The 13,415-nt window shown below is 54.0% G+C and overlaps 5 protein-coding genes across 5 annotated transcripts; 3 read left to right on the top strand and 2 right to left on the bottom strand.

The window, feature by feature from the left end:
• Positions 1-396: 396 nt before the first annotated feature.
• On the top strand, positions 397-2,201 carry J4E92_003851 (uncharacterized protein; the record flags this gene model as incomplete). Its single annotated transcript, XM_051495245.1, has 3 exons — positions 397-485; positions 538-592; positions 639-2,201. The coding sequence occupies 3 exons, from the start codon at positions 397-399 to the stop codon at positions 2,199-2,201; spliced, it is 1,707 nt and encodes a 568-aa protein (XP_051354264.1).
• A 459-nt stretch (positions 2,202-2,660) lies between these two features.
• On the top strand, positions 2,661-3,272 carry J4E92_003850 (uncharacterized protein; the record flags this gene model as incomplete). Its single annotated transcript, XM_051495244.1, has 1 exon — positions 2,661-3,272. One exon carries the CDS (start codon positions 2,661-2,663, stop codon positions 3,270-3,272), a length of 612 nt encoding a protein of 203 aa, XP_051354263.1.
• Positions 3,273-5,269: 1,997 nt separating this feature from the next.
• Positions 5,270-7,687, top strand: J4E92_003849 (uncharacterized protein; the record flags this gene model as incomplete). The annotated part of the gene is made up of 3 exons (XM_051495243.1): positions 5,270-5,480; positions 5,529-5,938; positions 5,987-7,687. The coding sequence occupies 3 exons, from the start codon at positions 5,270-5,272 to the stop codon at positions 7,685-7,687; spliced, it is 2,322 nt and encodes a 773-aa protein (XP_051354262.1).
• Positions 7,688-8,052: 365 nt separating this feature from the next.
• On the bottom strand, positions 8,053-10,666 carry J4E92_003848 (uncharacterized protein; the record flags this gene model as incomplete). Its single annotated transcript, XM_051495242.1, has 4 exons — positions 8,053-9,018; positions 9,064-9,846; positions 9,894-10,313; positions 10,367-10,666. The coding sequence occupies 4 exons, from the start codon at positions 10,664-10,666 to the stop codon at positions 8,053-8,055; spliced, it is 2,469 nt and encodes an 822-aa protein (XP_051354261.1).
• An 853-nt stretch (positions 10,667-11,519) lies between these two features.
• Positions 11,520-13,275, bottom strand: J4E92_003847 (uncharacterized protein; the record flags this gene model as incomplete). Its single annotated transcript, XM_051495241.1, has 2 exons — positions 11,520-13,029; positions 13,082-13,275. The coding sequence occupies 2 exons, from the start codon at positions 13,273-13,275 to the stop codon at positions 11,520-11,522; spliced, it is 1,704 nt and encodes a 567-aa protein (XP_051354260.1).
• Positions 13,276-13,415: the final 140 nt, after the last annotated feature.

Raw genomic sequence — 13,415 nt, 5'->3', positions numbered from 1 at the left:
AAGAGGGGCTCGTCGTTGCTCGGCCTACGAGTCTCGTCGAACCTGAGACACATACCTCATGTTCACTTAAAGCACGGTTCTTTACTGGTATCACCGGGATAAAGTAAAGTGATATGGGGCTGCGAAGCGGGGTTGAGGGTGCGTGAGAAGGGGTAGTAAGGGCCAGCGACACGACCGCGTCGCGCTTTCCTTTTCCACGCGTAAAGTGGTGATGCGGTAGCCAATCAGCGATCAGGCGCATCCAGCGCCTTCCTCACTGCTCACACCAAAGTTTCCCACGCACCTCCACGACCGAATTTACTCTGCTAGTATCTCGCATTCTGACGAATTTTGATCTTGTGCTCTACATCGAATTGCTTTCCATCTCGAATTAAGTGGTTGCGCGTTATCGCAATCATGGCGGATTCCCAGTCAACGACCATGTCCGAGAAGCCGCGCACCAGCAGCATATCGCAAGCATCGGAGAGCTCACAAACAGCGGCCGAGTACGTGTCTTCCATGCTCTTGTCTGTATGGAGACTAAATCAATTCCGTCAGCTTTATCAAAGAGCAACTTAGCCTCGAGGCAGAAGCACGCGAGGCTCTCCCCTACGTCAGTACCCACATCCTCCGAATGCGCCTCGACTGACAAGAAACAGCAATTCGATACCTGCACACGCGACCTGGGTCCTCTACGACAGAGCCTTTACGCATGCCTCACCTGCAACCCCGCGCCCGCATCGTCTGCCCAGCAATACACTCCAGCAGGCGTCTGCTACTCATGCTCCATCTCCTGCCATGGCGAACACACCCTTGTTGAGCTTTTCAACAAGCGCAACTTCATATGCGACTGTGGAACTACCAGGATACCGGATATGACGCCATGCACGCTTCGTCTCAACGCAGAAACTGGACGTAAAGGCGATGTGACGGGCGAAGAGCCAGCCAAGACGAACAAGTATAACCAGAACTTCAGGAACAAATTCTGTGGCTGCGGCGAGGACTATGATCCTCAACAAGAGAAGGGCACCATGTTCCAATGTCTCGGACTTGGGACTTGCGAGGAGGGCGGCTGTGGTGAAGACTGGTGGCACCCTGAATGCCTCGTAGGCTTCACTCGGGCGGAGTACAGCAAGATGATCGAGAAGCCCAAAGTGGAAGAGAAGAATGACAAAGTAGATGCGATGGAGACCGACAAGCCCGCAACAGATGACACCAAGACCAACGGGCACGCGGACGAGAATACGGCATCACTTCCAGCGAACATCGCAGCTGCAGTGACAAATGGCAATGGGGTTGATGGCAACGACATTGCAGCAGATGCTGGCGCAGAAGAGGACGACGATCCGCCGCTACCCCCAGGCTTCCCTGAAGAAGACGACTTCGATCACTTCCTCTGCTACAAGTGCGTCGAGGCCAATCCATGGATCAAACAGTACGCTGGCTCAACTGGGTTCCTCGCCCCAGTATACCACGACAAAGCCATGGCGCTTTCTCATGCCCAGAAGTCCCCCGTCTCAGCCCCAGATGACAGCAACGGCGACTCCAAGAAACGCAAAGCTTCCGACGAAGACGAACAGCAGCAGACATCATCCCACCTGACAGCTCCAGTTCCAGCTAAGCGCCAAAAGTCCGAAGATCCAAGCGGCACACTCTCCAACATCCCCGAAGACACAACGACGCTGCCCATAACACCCAAGAAGCCAGAAGCACCAGAAGGCCCAAAGCACGCTTCCCTCTCTCCCCTTCCCGTAGCCGCACTCACAACGCCCTTCTCCCTCTTCCTCAAGCCCGATTTCCGCGACCACCTTTGCCACTGCGACGCCTGCTACCCACACCTAAAAGCCCACCCGCAACTCCTCGAAGAGGAAGACACCTACGAGCCCCCCGTCTCCGAAGACGGCGAAGAAGGTGGCCAGTCCGTCGGCACAGGCAGTATCCTCGACCGTGGCGAAGCAGCCTTCAACAACATGGACCGCGTGCGTGCTATTCAAGGTGCAATGGCGTATGCGCATCTCAAAGACAAGGTCTCGGCGTTCTTGAAGCCGTTCGCCGAGTCTGGTCAGGCTGTTGGTGCAGAGGATGTCAAGGCGTACTTTGAGAAGTTGAGAGGTGATGCGCAGGGTATCCAGGAGGCCGCCGGTGATGCGAAGGCGAACAGGGATGATGATGCGGAGGGTGGGGCTGAGGGCGGTGGCAGGAAGGAACAGAGTGGGTATTAAGTGTAGACTCATCTACTCGAAGTGTTGAAGATGTGAAGACGAGATTTGTGGGAGTACGCATTGCACCCTATGTGCAAATGATCTCCAGCTAGCCTGAAATTGGATATTGCACTTCATCGCAGCCAGTAGCCAAGCTATCTTCATGCTTTCGGACGTTTCGTACGTCTTCTCAAGATTGCCTTCACGATCAAGGTTCTGCTACAAGAAAGCAACTGGTTCAAGTAAAACAAATATAATTCTCAAATCTTGGGTATCAAATTAAAACTACTTCCTCCCCCTTCCATGCAAGCCAGCGCAAGCGACCGCTTCAACATCAAAAGAAACTTTTCACACCTCCCATCCCCATCCCGCACTCTTTAAGCCGTCACAGTTACGGTAGCTGTCTCCGTAACCGTCTCCTTCCCAGTCGGCGACGCAGTAACCGTCACAGTGAATATCTGACTCGGTGGTATCGGCGTGATGATCAGCGGGCCTTCTGATGTCGTTGATGAAGGCACCGGCTCTGGCTGTGGTGGTGCCGATGATGGCATCTCTGTGGGTACTGGCGGTGTGGGCACGGCATCGGATGTGGATGCCGTTGCGGATGCGGAGACTGCTGGAGGTGGCGCGATTGAAGATGAAGATGGTTGTGCTGAAGATTCTGGAAGCGGTGCCATGGATGTGGAAGCTGATGTGGGTTGTGCTGAGCTTGACGGGGCGGGTGACATGCTTGGTGCAACAGAGGGTGACGGGGTGAGTGTAGGCGCAGGAATGTCTGATGTCAAAGATGACAGTGCAGGTTCGCTGGGCGTTGGCTCTGCTACTTCCGAAGACGAACTCGCGAGTACAGAGGATGAGGCTGCTGAGCTGGGTATGACTGGCTCTGGTACAGCGGAAGAAACTGGTATCTCGGGTGCTCCACTTGGCTGTGGTGTGGCTGTCGGCATGACTGTAGTGTATGATGTCACAATCACTACAGGCGGTACCTGGAGGGATGCTGATGGGGATACTTCAGCCGGGGCGTTTGATGGAGCGGGCATGGGAGTGCCAGCCACTTCTGATGTTGGAGAGGCTATTGGAGCAGACTCTTGAGCTTCAGTTGGCATGACTGACTCTTGAGTAGATTTTTGAGGCGGCTGGGATGTCGCGTAGATAGTGGTGTATTGCGTGACGATGATGCGCGATGTTACATCAATGGTGTCTGAAGCAGTCTCTGAAGGGAAGATAGCTGTAGACGATCCGCTCGATACAGGGGCTGGGATTGCCAGAGAAGTTGAGTTGGCCAGAGGGGTGGAAGATGGCGCTTGTATGACCGACTCGATCACAGAAGATAGGCTGGTGATAATCGCACTGGTGGTGGTGTTGACAGAGGGCGAGCCTGAGGGTGCCGCCCCAGGATGAGTGAAGCCAGGTAAGCCGCCAGTGTTAGGTGCTTGGACCGCACTTGTCACCGGTGCAGTTGTGGTAGATGCTAGGACAGCACTTGACGCCGGTACGGTTGGAGTGGCAAGCGAGGTGGACGTCTCTTCTATTGGCGAGTAGGTGAACATAGGAGCCTTTCGACTTGTCTCGCTTGCTGTCTTGTTTTCCACGGCGGCAACCGAACTTGATAATGCCGACGATACTGGCACATCGCTGCTCTCTGTGGGCGTTGGTTTCGGACTTGGTGTGACTGAGGATGTAGCCGCTGCGCTTGAAGTCTCCTCTGTGGTTGGCAGAGGTGATGGTGTGATGTAGGAAGTAGAAAACACAGTCTGCGGATCTTGTGTGACCAGTGGCTTCCCGTCAGGAAGAACGAACGTGATAGCTGGTGCTATTGAAGAGAAGATAGTTTGCTGGATAGGCTCCACTATGATAGCGGTCTCTGCCTCTGCAAGTTGCTGTATTGATGTTGATGCGATTGTCGAAGTAGTGTTGGAATATCTAGGAAAGCTTCATGAAGTCAGTGTTTGTTTCTCAAAGTACTTGCTTGGGTTCCTCACAGTTGTCTTCGGTGGTTCTTTGGAACGGGTCCGGCGGTTATGGATGTAGAGCAAGCTGCCAGCAGCAGAATTGTGGAGAAGATAGCCATCGTCAAGACGACAAATTATTAAGAGTGGATGAAGGAGAAAGACGGCGCTTGCAGGCAGAATAAGGAAGCGATGGACTGAAGGACGAAACTGAGATAGTGAACGATTAAGAGAAACGATCGACAAGGAGAAGAAACAGACGGTAAGGAAAGACACCTAGGAAAGAAACGAAAATCGTTCGTCTCAAGCAAACCACAGGCTAAACGTTCAGATGGCTACGGCGGTGTCTCATTGCTACGCGGGCTGGCATCGGGTTTTGAAGCTGCATTAGCCGCCTTGAGCACAGTTTGAGTATACAATGGAACAAAGAGTAGTACTGGCCCAGCATGGCTCCAGTTGCCTGTAATTTGGGCGTGCCACTCAAGCTCCATAGGAAAGTAGCGCTGGTAACTGGAGGAGTGGCTGTGGTGCTCTGATGCGCTGGGTACATGTTTCATCCTCGGGCCAATGAGATGGCGGCATGGCCTCGTCGAGCCCACGACCTTGAAGCGCCTGGCCGAACGTCTGCTACCCGCGCAGAGCCTCCAGGTCTCCATATGCCAGAAATAACTCTTCGGAAGGAGGCTCGATTCCGCGATCCGAGTTTGTCAAGTGTTGCCGGTTTCCGCGTCTCCATGCAGTATGTGCTGTCTCTCAGCTGTTGAGTGCGTTAAGTGACCGGAACCCTGTGGGGATTTCTCCACAACACCAAGGTCGAGGTCACGATAGAAGGCGACCTAGATGCCTGCAAGCATCAGCTATAGCTATCGACGATATTGTAGTGGATCGAGATGTGTTGGCGGGTTTGCACGTGCCCGATGTTCATTCGTCTGGGCGGGTGAGGGTCGCTCGGGGCAACAGGCGAGTTTCGACAAGGAAGGACAACACAGACCGCCATTTACGCTAGGACAGGCCCTTTGCATGTCGCCAGAGCCTCGAGTCTCGACGTCGCGTACGGTTGGTCTGGCATTCCTTTCTCTGTAGACGTAGAGTTTTTCGTATCTTTTCACCCTATCGCCATCCTCCTTGCCGGTCGTCACCATGAGCGTACGCGTCGTCGCGAGGATACGTCCTCTACTGAAACAGGAGCTCGACAAAGACACCATCGTCACCGCCGAGACATTGGAGGGCGACACCACCCCGGCCGTCGTGCGGATACCGAGTCCGAAGAACGAGGCCGAGTCCTTCAGCTTCCAATTCAGCTCTGTGTACGAGCAGGACGCGACACAGCAGCAGCTTTTCGATGCCGAGAGTGAGTTCGCGACGGACGCGTTTCGGACCTGAATTGACTCCAAACCAGTCGCGCCGACGGTGAAGCACCTGTTCAATGGCTTCGATCTATCTATTTTCGCCCATGGCTGCACCGGCACCGGCAAGACGCATACGATGCGCGGAGGAAAGTCGCTGGCGGACCGCGGTGTCATCCCAAGACTGTTGAGCTCGATATACCGACGGTGCAAGAAGATCGAGAAGGACACGGCTGGTGCCACTCACGTCGAGGTCGCCCTGGAATACTTCGAAATCTACTGTGATCGCGTCTACGATCTGTTCGAACCGCCGGAGAAGCGCACCCCGTCTGGCCTGCCCATCCGAGACAACAAAGGCAAGACTGTCGTCGTTGGTCTTACAGAGAAGCCATGCACAACGCTTAAGGAGTTTGAGCAGCTCTATGACCAAGCCAACATGAACAGGTCAACATCCGCTACTAAGGTGAGGCTTCACACGCGTTAGAGGTAAACATCGCTAATGATACTGCAGCTCAACGCACATTCCTCCCGATCCCATGCCGTTCTCTGCGTGAAGATCACGCAAACTACCGAAGACACGGTTCGCGTCAGCCGAGCATCCTGCATTGATCTTGCAGGATCCGAAGACAACCGACGAACCGAAAACAACAAGGAGCGTCTGGTCGAGAGCTCGGCCATCAACAAGTCGCTATTCGTACTTGCTCAATGCGTAGAAGCTATGAACAAGAAGGCCAGCCGGATCCCGTACCGCGAGTCCAAGATGACGAGAATCTTATCGCTGGGTCAGAATAAGGGCTTAACTGTCATGATTCTGAACCTTGCGCCGACCCGCGCATACCACCTCGACACCATTAGTTCCTTGAACTTCGCTAGCCGGACGAAGAAGATCGAGATCGCAGAGGTGGAGAACGACCCCATGTACAGGACAGCAGTCAAACCATTGGCAATAACTAGTAGTGTTGGCGGAGCAACAATGTCACGGCAACCGCTACGATCCATCGCTGCCGCACACAACGCGAACATCCCGGAGCCAGAGAAGGGGAAGAAAGGAGAAAAGCCTACCAAGGCCTTCTCTGTATACTCCGACGCTCGCAAGGCTGCTGCTGCTGCTCCACGCGTTTCCAATCTTGCACAGAACCAAGGAGTGCGAAGGACTGAGGGTTCTAAGCGAGCAGCTGAACCCAGCAGCACTTTCGCAACGCGACCAACGAAGGCATTCCGAACTGGGGATAACACCTCACGGATACCGAACAGAGAGCCCGCTCTAACCAAGGCTTCGATCGAGGCTCTCATTGCACAGAAGGTGGACGAGAGGCTAGCAGAGAAGGCATTGCAAGATGCCGGCACCGCTGCGCCAGCGCTATCTGCAGAGTTGCAAAAGCGGTTGGATGAGCTGGAACACCGTATCGATGCACACGAGGAGGACGGAAAATCACAGGGCCTACAATTCCTTCTTATGGCGAAGCAACATCACATGCGAGGGGAGGACGCCAGCGCACTTAGAATGTACCACCTGGCCCAGCCCTTCTTCCCCGGCAACGCAAAGCTAGAATCCAAGATGAAGGCCCTCGAAGACCGGATACGCGCAAAGAAGGAAGAAACCACCAAGCACGTCTCCGCCCCCGTAGAGCTACCCTCGCACACCGCCGCCGCAGCACCCCCCTCGAACCTCCTCATGGCCCCCCTCAAAGCCGTCGAAAAGAAACAGTCAAAGCCAAAGATGGTCTACAAAGACGACTCCGAAGACGACGAAGAATTCGCTCCCGCGCCTCCCTCCGACCACGAAGACTCCTACGCCTCCGACACCAGCTTCCAGTACACCAGCAAATCCAAGCCCGCCCGCAAGCCGAAAAAGACGACTAAGAAACTGCCCATCTTCCGCGACGACACTGCCCCGACCACGACCACGACTCTGACTACCACTACCACTGCTGCCGATCTCCCGTCTCACTCCGCCTCTGCCTCTGTCCAACAAACGCCTCGTACCAGCCACCTCCTCAAGATCATCAACTCGCGCGACGTCAACCAGATCAAAGCCTTAAAGGGTGTCGGTGCAAAGAAAGCGGATAACATTGTGAACTGCCTGGTCGAAATGGATGATGCTGAGATTATGGATTTGGAATCGCTGGCTATGCTGAAAGGTGTGGGGGGCAAGACGGTGGATAATATGAGACTGGGGTTGAGCGTTGTTAATACTTCTTATGATTTCTAGAGCTTCGGCTTGACTTTGTCGCTGTTTGCGCTTTTGGAGTTTACATCAAGCATGGTGTTTACGGCGTTTTGGTTGTGGATGCGCGCTCAGTGCGCGCGTAGATCATATTCACATTGCATAGAAAAGGCGTTTTGGGTTCGGCGGCTTAGGCTGTCTTGCATCTTGCATTCTGCATAGGTCAGATCTTAGAAATTCAAGACTATTTCTTCACCACTTTACGGTTGCTTCGCTTTTAGACTTCATTTGACGTGCGAGTGTTCTGCATTATTCGTAATCCCAGTATCATACAAGACCGTGCCTTTCAATCTCAGCCAACAAGAAAGAATCCACAATCACTCACTCAATCCCAACTGCAACGGGAGCATCTAGAAAGGCCAAACCCAGTCCTCCGTCTCCTTAGGATCCATACCCTCATGGTACGCATAGTTCTTCGCCTTGATCTGCTCATCAAGCAGCTTTTCTCTCGTCGCTGCGCCCTTGTTACCCAAGCTGGGGATATTGTCAAGCGCATCAATCGCCAAGCTATAGCGATCAGTGCCGTTCCTGATGGCCAGCTCGAGAGGAGTGTCGATGTTGCCCTTCTCCCGGTATCCGCGTACAAGCAAGTTCTGCTGGCCCTTGCGGCCATATGTCAAACGGTGGATCAACCAAGGGTATGAGTGGAAGTTGAAGATGCAAGGTACGTTGTCGGTGAAGATGGCCTTGTACTCATGCGCCTTGAGGCCGTGGGGATGCTGGTCCTCGTCGATGAGCTTGAAGAGGTCGACGACGTTTACGAAGCGGATCTTGAGGTCGGGGAGGTGTGTGCGGAGTAATGCTGTTGCGGCAAGAGATTCGTGAGTGGAAACGTCACCGCAGGATGCCATGACGATGTCGGGCTCTTGGTCCTTGTCGTTACTTGCCCATTCCCAGATGCCGACGCCCTTTGTGCAGTGGGCAATGGCTTGCTCCATGGTGAGGTACTGGAGATGCTCTTGCTTGTCGGCTACGATGACGTTGACGTAGTTTTCGCTGCGGAGGCAGTGGTTCATCGTTGAGAGCAGGCAGTTGGCGTCGGGTGGGAGGTAGATGCGAACGACCTCGGGGCTCTTATTCGCTACGACGTCAAGGAAACCTGGATCTTGGTGTGTGAATCCATTGTGATCTTGTCGCCATACAGTGGCAGTAAGCAGGATGTTGAGCGAAGCAATCTTCTGCCTCCATTCGACCTCAAGGCACTTCTCGATCCACTTGCAGTGCTGGTTGACCATGGAGTCGATTATGTGGATGAAAGGCTCGTAGCTGTTGAGCAGACCGTGACGTCCAGAGAGGATGTAGCCCTCTAGCCAACCCTGGGTGAAGTTAGCAATGTGGCATCAAGCAATGGCATGTCTTACCTCAACAGTGTGCTCTGAAAGCATCTCCATAACGCGTCCTGCATAGGCTAGGTTGCCACCATCCTCGTCTTCCTCAAAGTACTCGCCCATCCAGACTTTCTTACCCGCCTCGTACACCTTACCCAGCTTGTTGGATTCGGTCTCGTCGGGGCCAAAGAGACGGAAGTCTTTCTGGTTATCTCTGATGATATCGCGCAGGAAGGCGGCGCAGTTCGCCATGCTACCAACCTTAGCGACACCTCCCTTGGTGACCTCGATAGAGTAGTCACGGAAGTCGGGTACGTGGAGCTTGTGTCGGATCAGACCGCCATTTGTGACAGGGTTTGCGCTCATCCTCCTGTTGCCGGTTGGCGCCAACTCCCTAAGCTCGGGAATGAGCTTGCCGTCCTTATCGAAGTGCTTCTCCGGCTCGTATGAGCGCATCCACTCTTCCAGGGTCTTGAGCTGGGACTTGTCCTTAAGAACTTTCGTGAGGGGTACTTGATGTGCGCGCCAGAAGCCCTCCAAGAAGTGGTCTCCATCGACGTGCCTAGGCGCTGTCCATCCCTTGGGTGTACGGAGCACAATCATGGGCCAGCGCGGCCTGAAGGCCTTGCCCGAGTCCCTGGCTTCCTTCTGGTATTCGCGGATCTTCGTGATGCATCGTTCCATCGTAGCAGCCATTGCTTGGTGCATGGACGGGATATCGCTTCCCTCGACGAAGTAAGGCGTCCATCCGTAACCAACGAAGAGAGCTTCGAGCTCCTTGCGACTCACGCGAGCGAGAACGGTTGGGTTGTTGATCTGTATGTTGTCAGCGACATATTTTTCCGCAAAGTTCAACGCCATACCTTGTAGCCGTTCAAGTGCAGTACAGGCAAGACCGCACCATCCGTGATTGGGTTCAAGAACTTGGTCGAGTGCCAGCTCGTAGCAAGCGGGCCGGTCTCAGACTCGCCGTCTCCAACCATCGTCAGAGCAATGAGATCTGGGTGATCGAACACCGTGCCGAAAGCGTGGGAGATGGAGTAACCAAGCTCTCCGCCCTCGTGCAAGCTGCCGGGCGTCTCTGGTGTAGCATGGGATCCGATTCCACCAGGGAACGAGAAAGACTTGAAGAAGCGCCTCATGCCCTCTTCATCTTCGCTCTTGTCGGGGTAGACCTCAGAGTAGACTCCTTCCAGGAAACTGTTTGAGAGAACAGCGGGTGCGCCATGACCAGGGCCAGAGATGAAGATGGCATCCAAATCGTACTTCTTAATGAGACGGTTCTGCGCATCTTGTTAGCACCTCCAAATATCCGGACTCGTGCGATGGTTCTTACCATGTGGATGTATGTGAAGCTCTGCCCAGCATCCGAGCCCCAATGTCCCAACAGGCGTCGCTTGAGGTGATCCAGAGTAAGCGGATCGCGGAGCAGAGGATTTCTCCTCAGGTATATCATGCCGAGGCACATGTATAGAGAAGCATGGAAGTAATCGGTCATCTTCCGCACCTCATCCTCGCTGAGCGGGTGTTCAGTGATTGAGGACCTCGCGGGCCCGTATGGCGAGATGCTGAGGTGCTCGACATCCTCGACGAGGGTGTCGGGATCCGCTGGAGGTTTTGCTACCATGGCATCCATGATTGCAGGTTGGTGGAAAGGTACGACCTTTCGTGCTTCAGGTGAGGTCTCGAGTGAAGCTGGTTCTGAGGATGTAGCCAAGTAGTACAGATACGATGGAGGCTACGACGACCAATTGCGAGTAGTGGAGGTGTGAAACGATTCAGAAATAAGAGCTTCACGTAAAGTTGGGACGAAGAGCGCCTTTAAGCAGTCGCGCGTCAGTATGCGCGATTGGAAGCTTGAAACCTGACCAGCGGTACGGCCGGAGACGTTCGCCTGGTCCATTGAGCTCTGCCATTGGTGCTCTGAGTGGGATCATGCTACTGCAGCGCGATACCATCATAGCGACAAATTCCTTTTGCAGGTGTTTGTTGGTTGCGTCATGGTTCGATGGACCGAGGTGGGGTCAGTCGAGAATCACGCTAGTGAGCGACGCGTTCCTGCCGCCAATTCTCACGATATGCCATCCATGGCGTGATGTGTACCTGAGCTGACTGAGCGGGAGAATGGCAACCGTACGACCTGTATCTTTGCCGGCAAACTGAATTCTACGGCTATGTTGATGCCACGAGTTCGTGTGCCAGTGCAGGACCTCTCAACATGATCTCAAGACGCCGGAAGACGGCGGACAGCATGCTTGCCAGCCTCCACTTCCCTTCCGACCCTGGCTTCGGTATCGGAACTTCATCCGAGCGGATAGTGATCTGCGCAAGCATCTGCAGCAAGCTTGCTGCTCAAATATTTACGTGCAGCCTGGGCAGACATTTGGGGTGAAGCAATGCTGGCAGACACGGCCGTCCTTAACATGTAAACTCCAACCAAGTGGATGTGTGAATGCATTCGATTGCTCTATATGTTCATGATCTATTCCTCAATGCATTCCATAATCTCCCTCCGCAGCAATGGTCCTCTGGCATTCAGCGAAAATAGCAGCCTGCCTGGCTACATCAGCCAGTCGCCCAACGACTTGCTTGTTACCATCCAGGAAACCGTATAACGCATACGGTATGTCCACCTCGTTACAAAACTCCTGCACCAACTTTTGGGTCTGCCTCAGATTGTGCCGAGGGATTCTCGGATACAGGTGGTGGATAGCCTGGAACTGCAGGCCACCATGGAAGAAATCCAACCATTGCGGGCAGTCAACATCCATCGTCGTACGAAGCATCTTCTGCGCAAAGGATTCATGGATACCCAAATCTGCCGTACTCATAGCGAAATGAGACAGCGTGATCTGCACGTGAAGCGGCGACGTAACGGCGTGGGCAATCAAGACGAACCAGAAGCGGCTCCAGTTGTCGGGTATGGTCTTGTACACGACTCCATAGCCGAACCAAGTCCAGTAGAACGACATGCCCACCATCTCGAAATATCGGTGCCACCAAGCTGGTCCTTTCTTGGGCCCCTTTCCAAGGAGCAAATACATCCAGGACAGTCTGTAAAGATTGAAACGCGCTACCATCATGATCGGGTAATATGTGTAGTGCTGTAGCGGGATCATGACCTTTGCGAATGCGTCGTATTCCATGGCCCACTCGTAAAAAGTTGTAGTGAGACTCTCCATGAACCGATGAGTGATAGCGAAGAAAGGAATGTATTGGATGTCAGGGTCGTGTTCGGGATGGTTGGTAACGAGATGGTGAACGTTGTGGCTGTATTTCCACCAACAGGCACTTAAACCGCCCAAGTAGGAGGCGATGAACATTGCGATGGTCGAGTCGGTCGTGAAGTCGTGCGTAATACCCATGTGTCCAGCATCATGGACTGTGAACGTGAGCTGGTGCCAAAAGCACGCAAGTGGTATGGCACTGGTGATGTACCACCCCTTCGTCAGCAGGAATATGAAAGCGGCCAAGAAAGACACATAGCGTAGGCATTCGATACCGTAAGCAGTGTAATTGCAGTCGTAGAGGCCTTCTTGCTTTATGCGCACTTGCAAGTCGCGGTATTTTTGAGTGATCCGATCTTGAGTGGCCGGGTCCAGGGACGGGTATTTGGCCTTGTCGAAATCCAGCTCTTCTTGAGTCCGCCTGTCAAGCACTGTCATCTTCGGAGTGACCCTGTCATCCAACTCGACCGATGAGACGCTTGAGTTCGAGGAAGCCCTGGTGACATTGGCTCCGTTGCGTTTGCGGGCCGAAGCAGACGGCCGATCTGCTGGTTCGAAGAGCGGGCTGCTGTCTGCCGAAGAGGCTGAGCTAACGGTCTCCTGTTCTGAAGAGGAGCATGATTCCATGTACTCCTCCTCTGAGAGTCTATCCAACTCTTCCTGTGTCCGGAACTTTCCTCCCTGTATCGGCGGCAGAAAGTTGGTCCATCGTCCTTCGATGCGGCCGACTTGGTAGCGGTTCATGAGCTCGAGCGTTTGCGCAGAGTGGAATCTGGGTACACAAGTCAGCATTAAGCTTTCCTGGGCAACACGGGAGACCATACCGAGTGACTTCGTCTGTGGCATCTCGTCCCACCATGTGCGCGATAGCCTTGTCACCGCCTGGGTGATAGGGTAGCCATGCGTCCACCTTCAAGACCTTGCCGTCTACGATGACAATTGAGCGTCCATTGGCGATCTGGGCCTCGATCTCTCTTCGACTGAAGACTCTCGACTTCCTGTCTGCCCGGGCGGCCATGTTGCGGTGCGGTGTGGTACACGAAGCGTGCACAAACGGGTGTCCAGGTGCGGGCTCAATTGACGAACGAATTTCAATGTACAGACAGTCAGACCATAGCTTCGCGGCGTCTCGGAAGGAGCTAGGCGTTGCGGTGAGCT

The sequence above is a fragment of the Alternaria infectoria genome, assembly GCF_024043175.1.
Source record: "Alternaria infectoria strain BMP 0036 chromosome Unknown scaffold_5, whole genome shotgun sequence".
Taxonomy (NCBI): Eukaryota; Fungi; Ascomycota; class Dothideomycetes; order Pleosporales; family Pleosporaceae; genus Alternaria; species Alternaria infectoria.
This window is presented reverse-complemented; position numbering and strand designations above follow the sequence as displayed.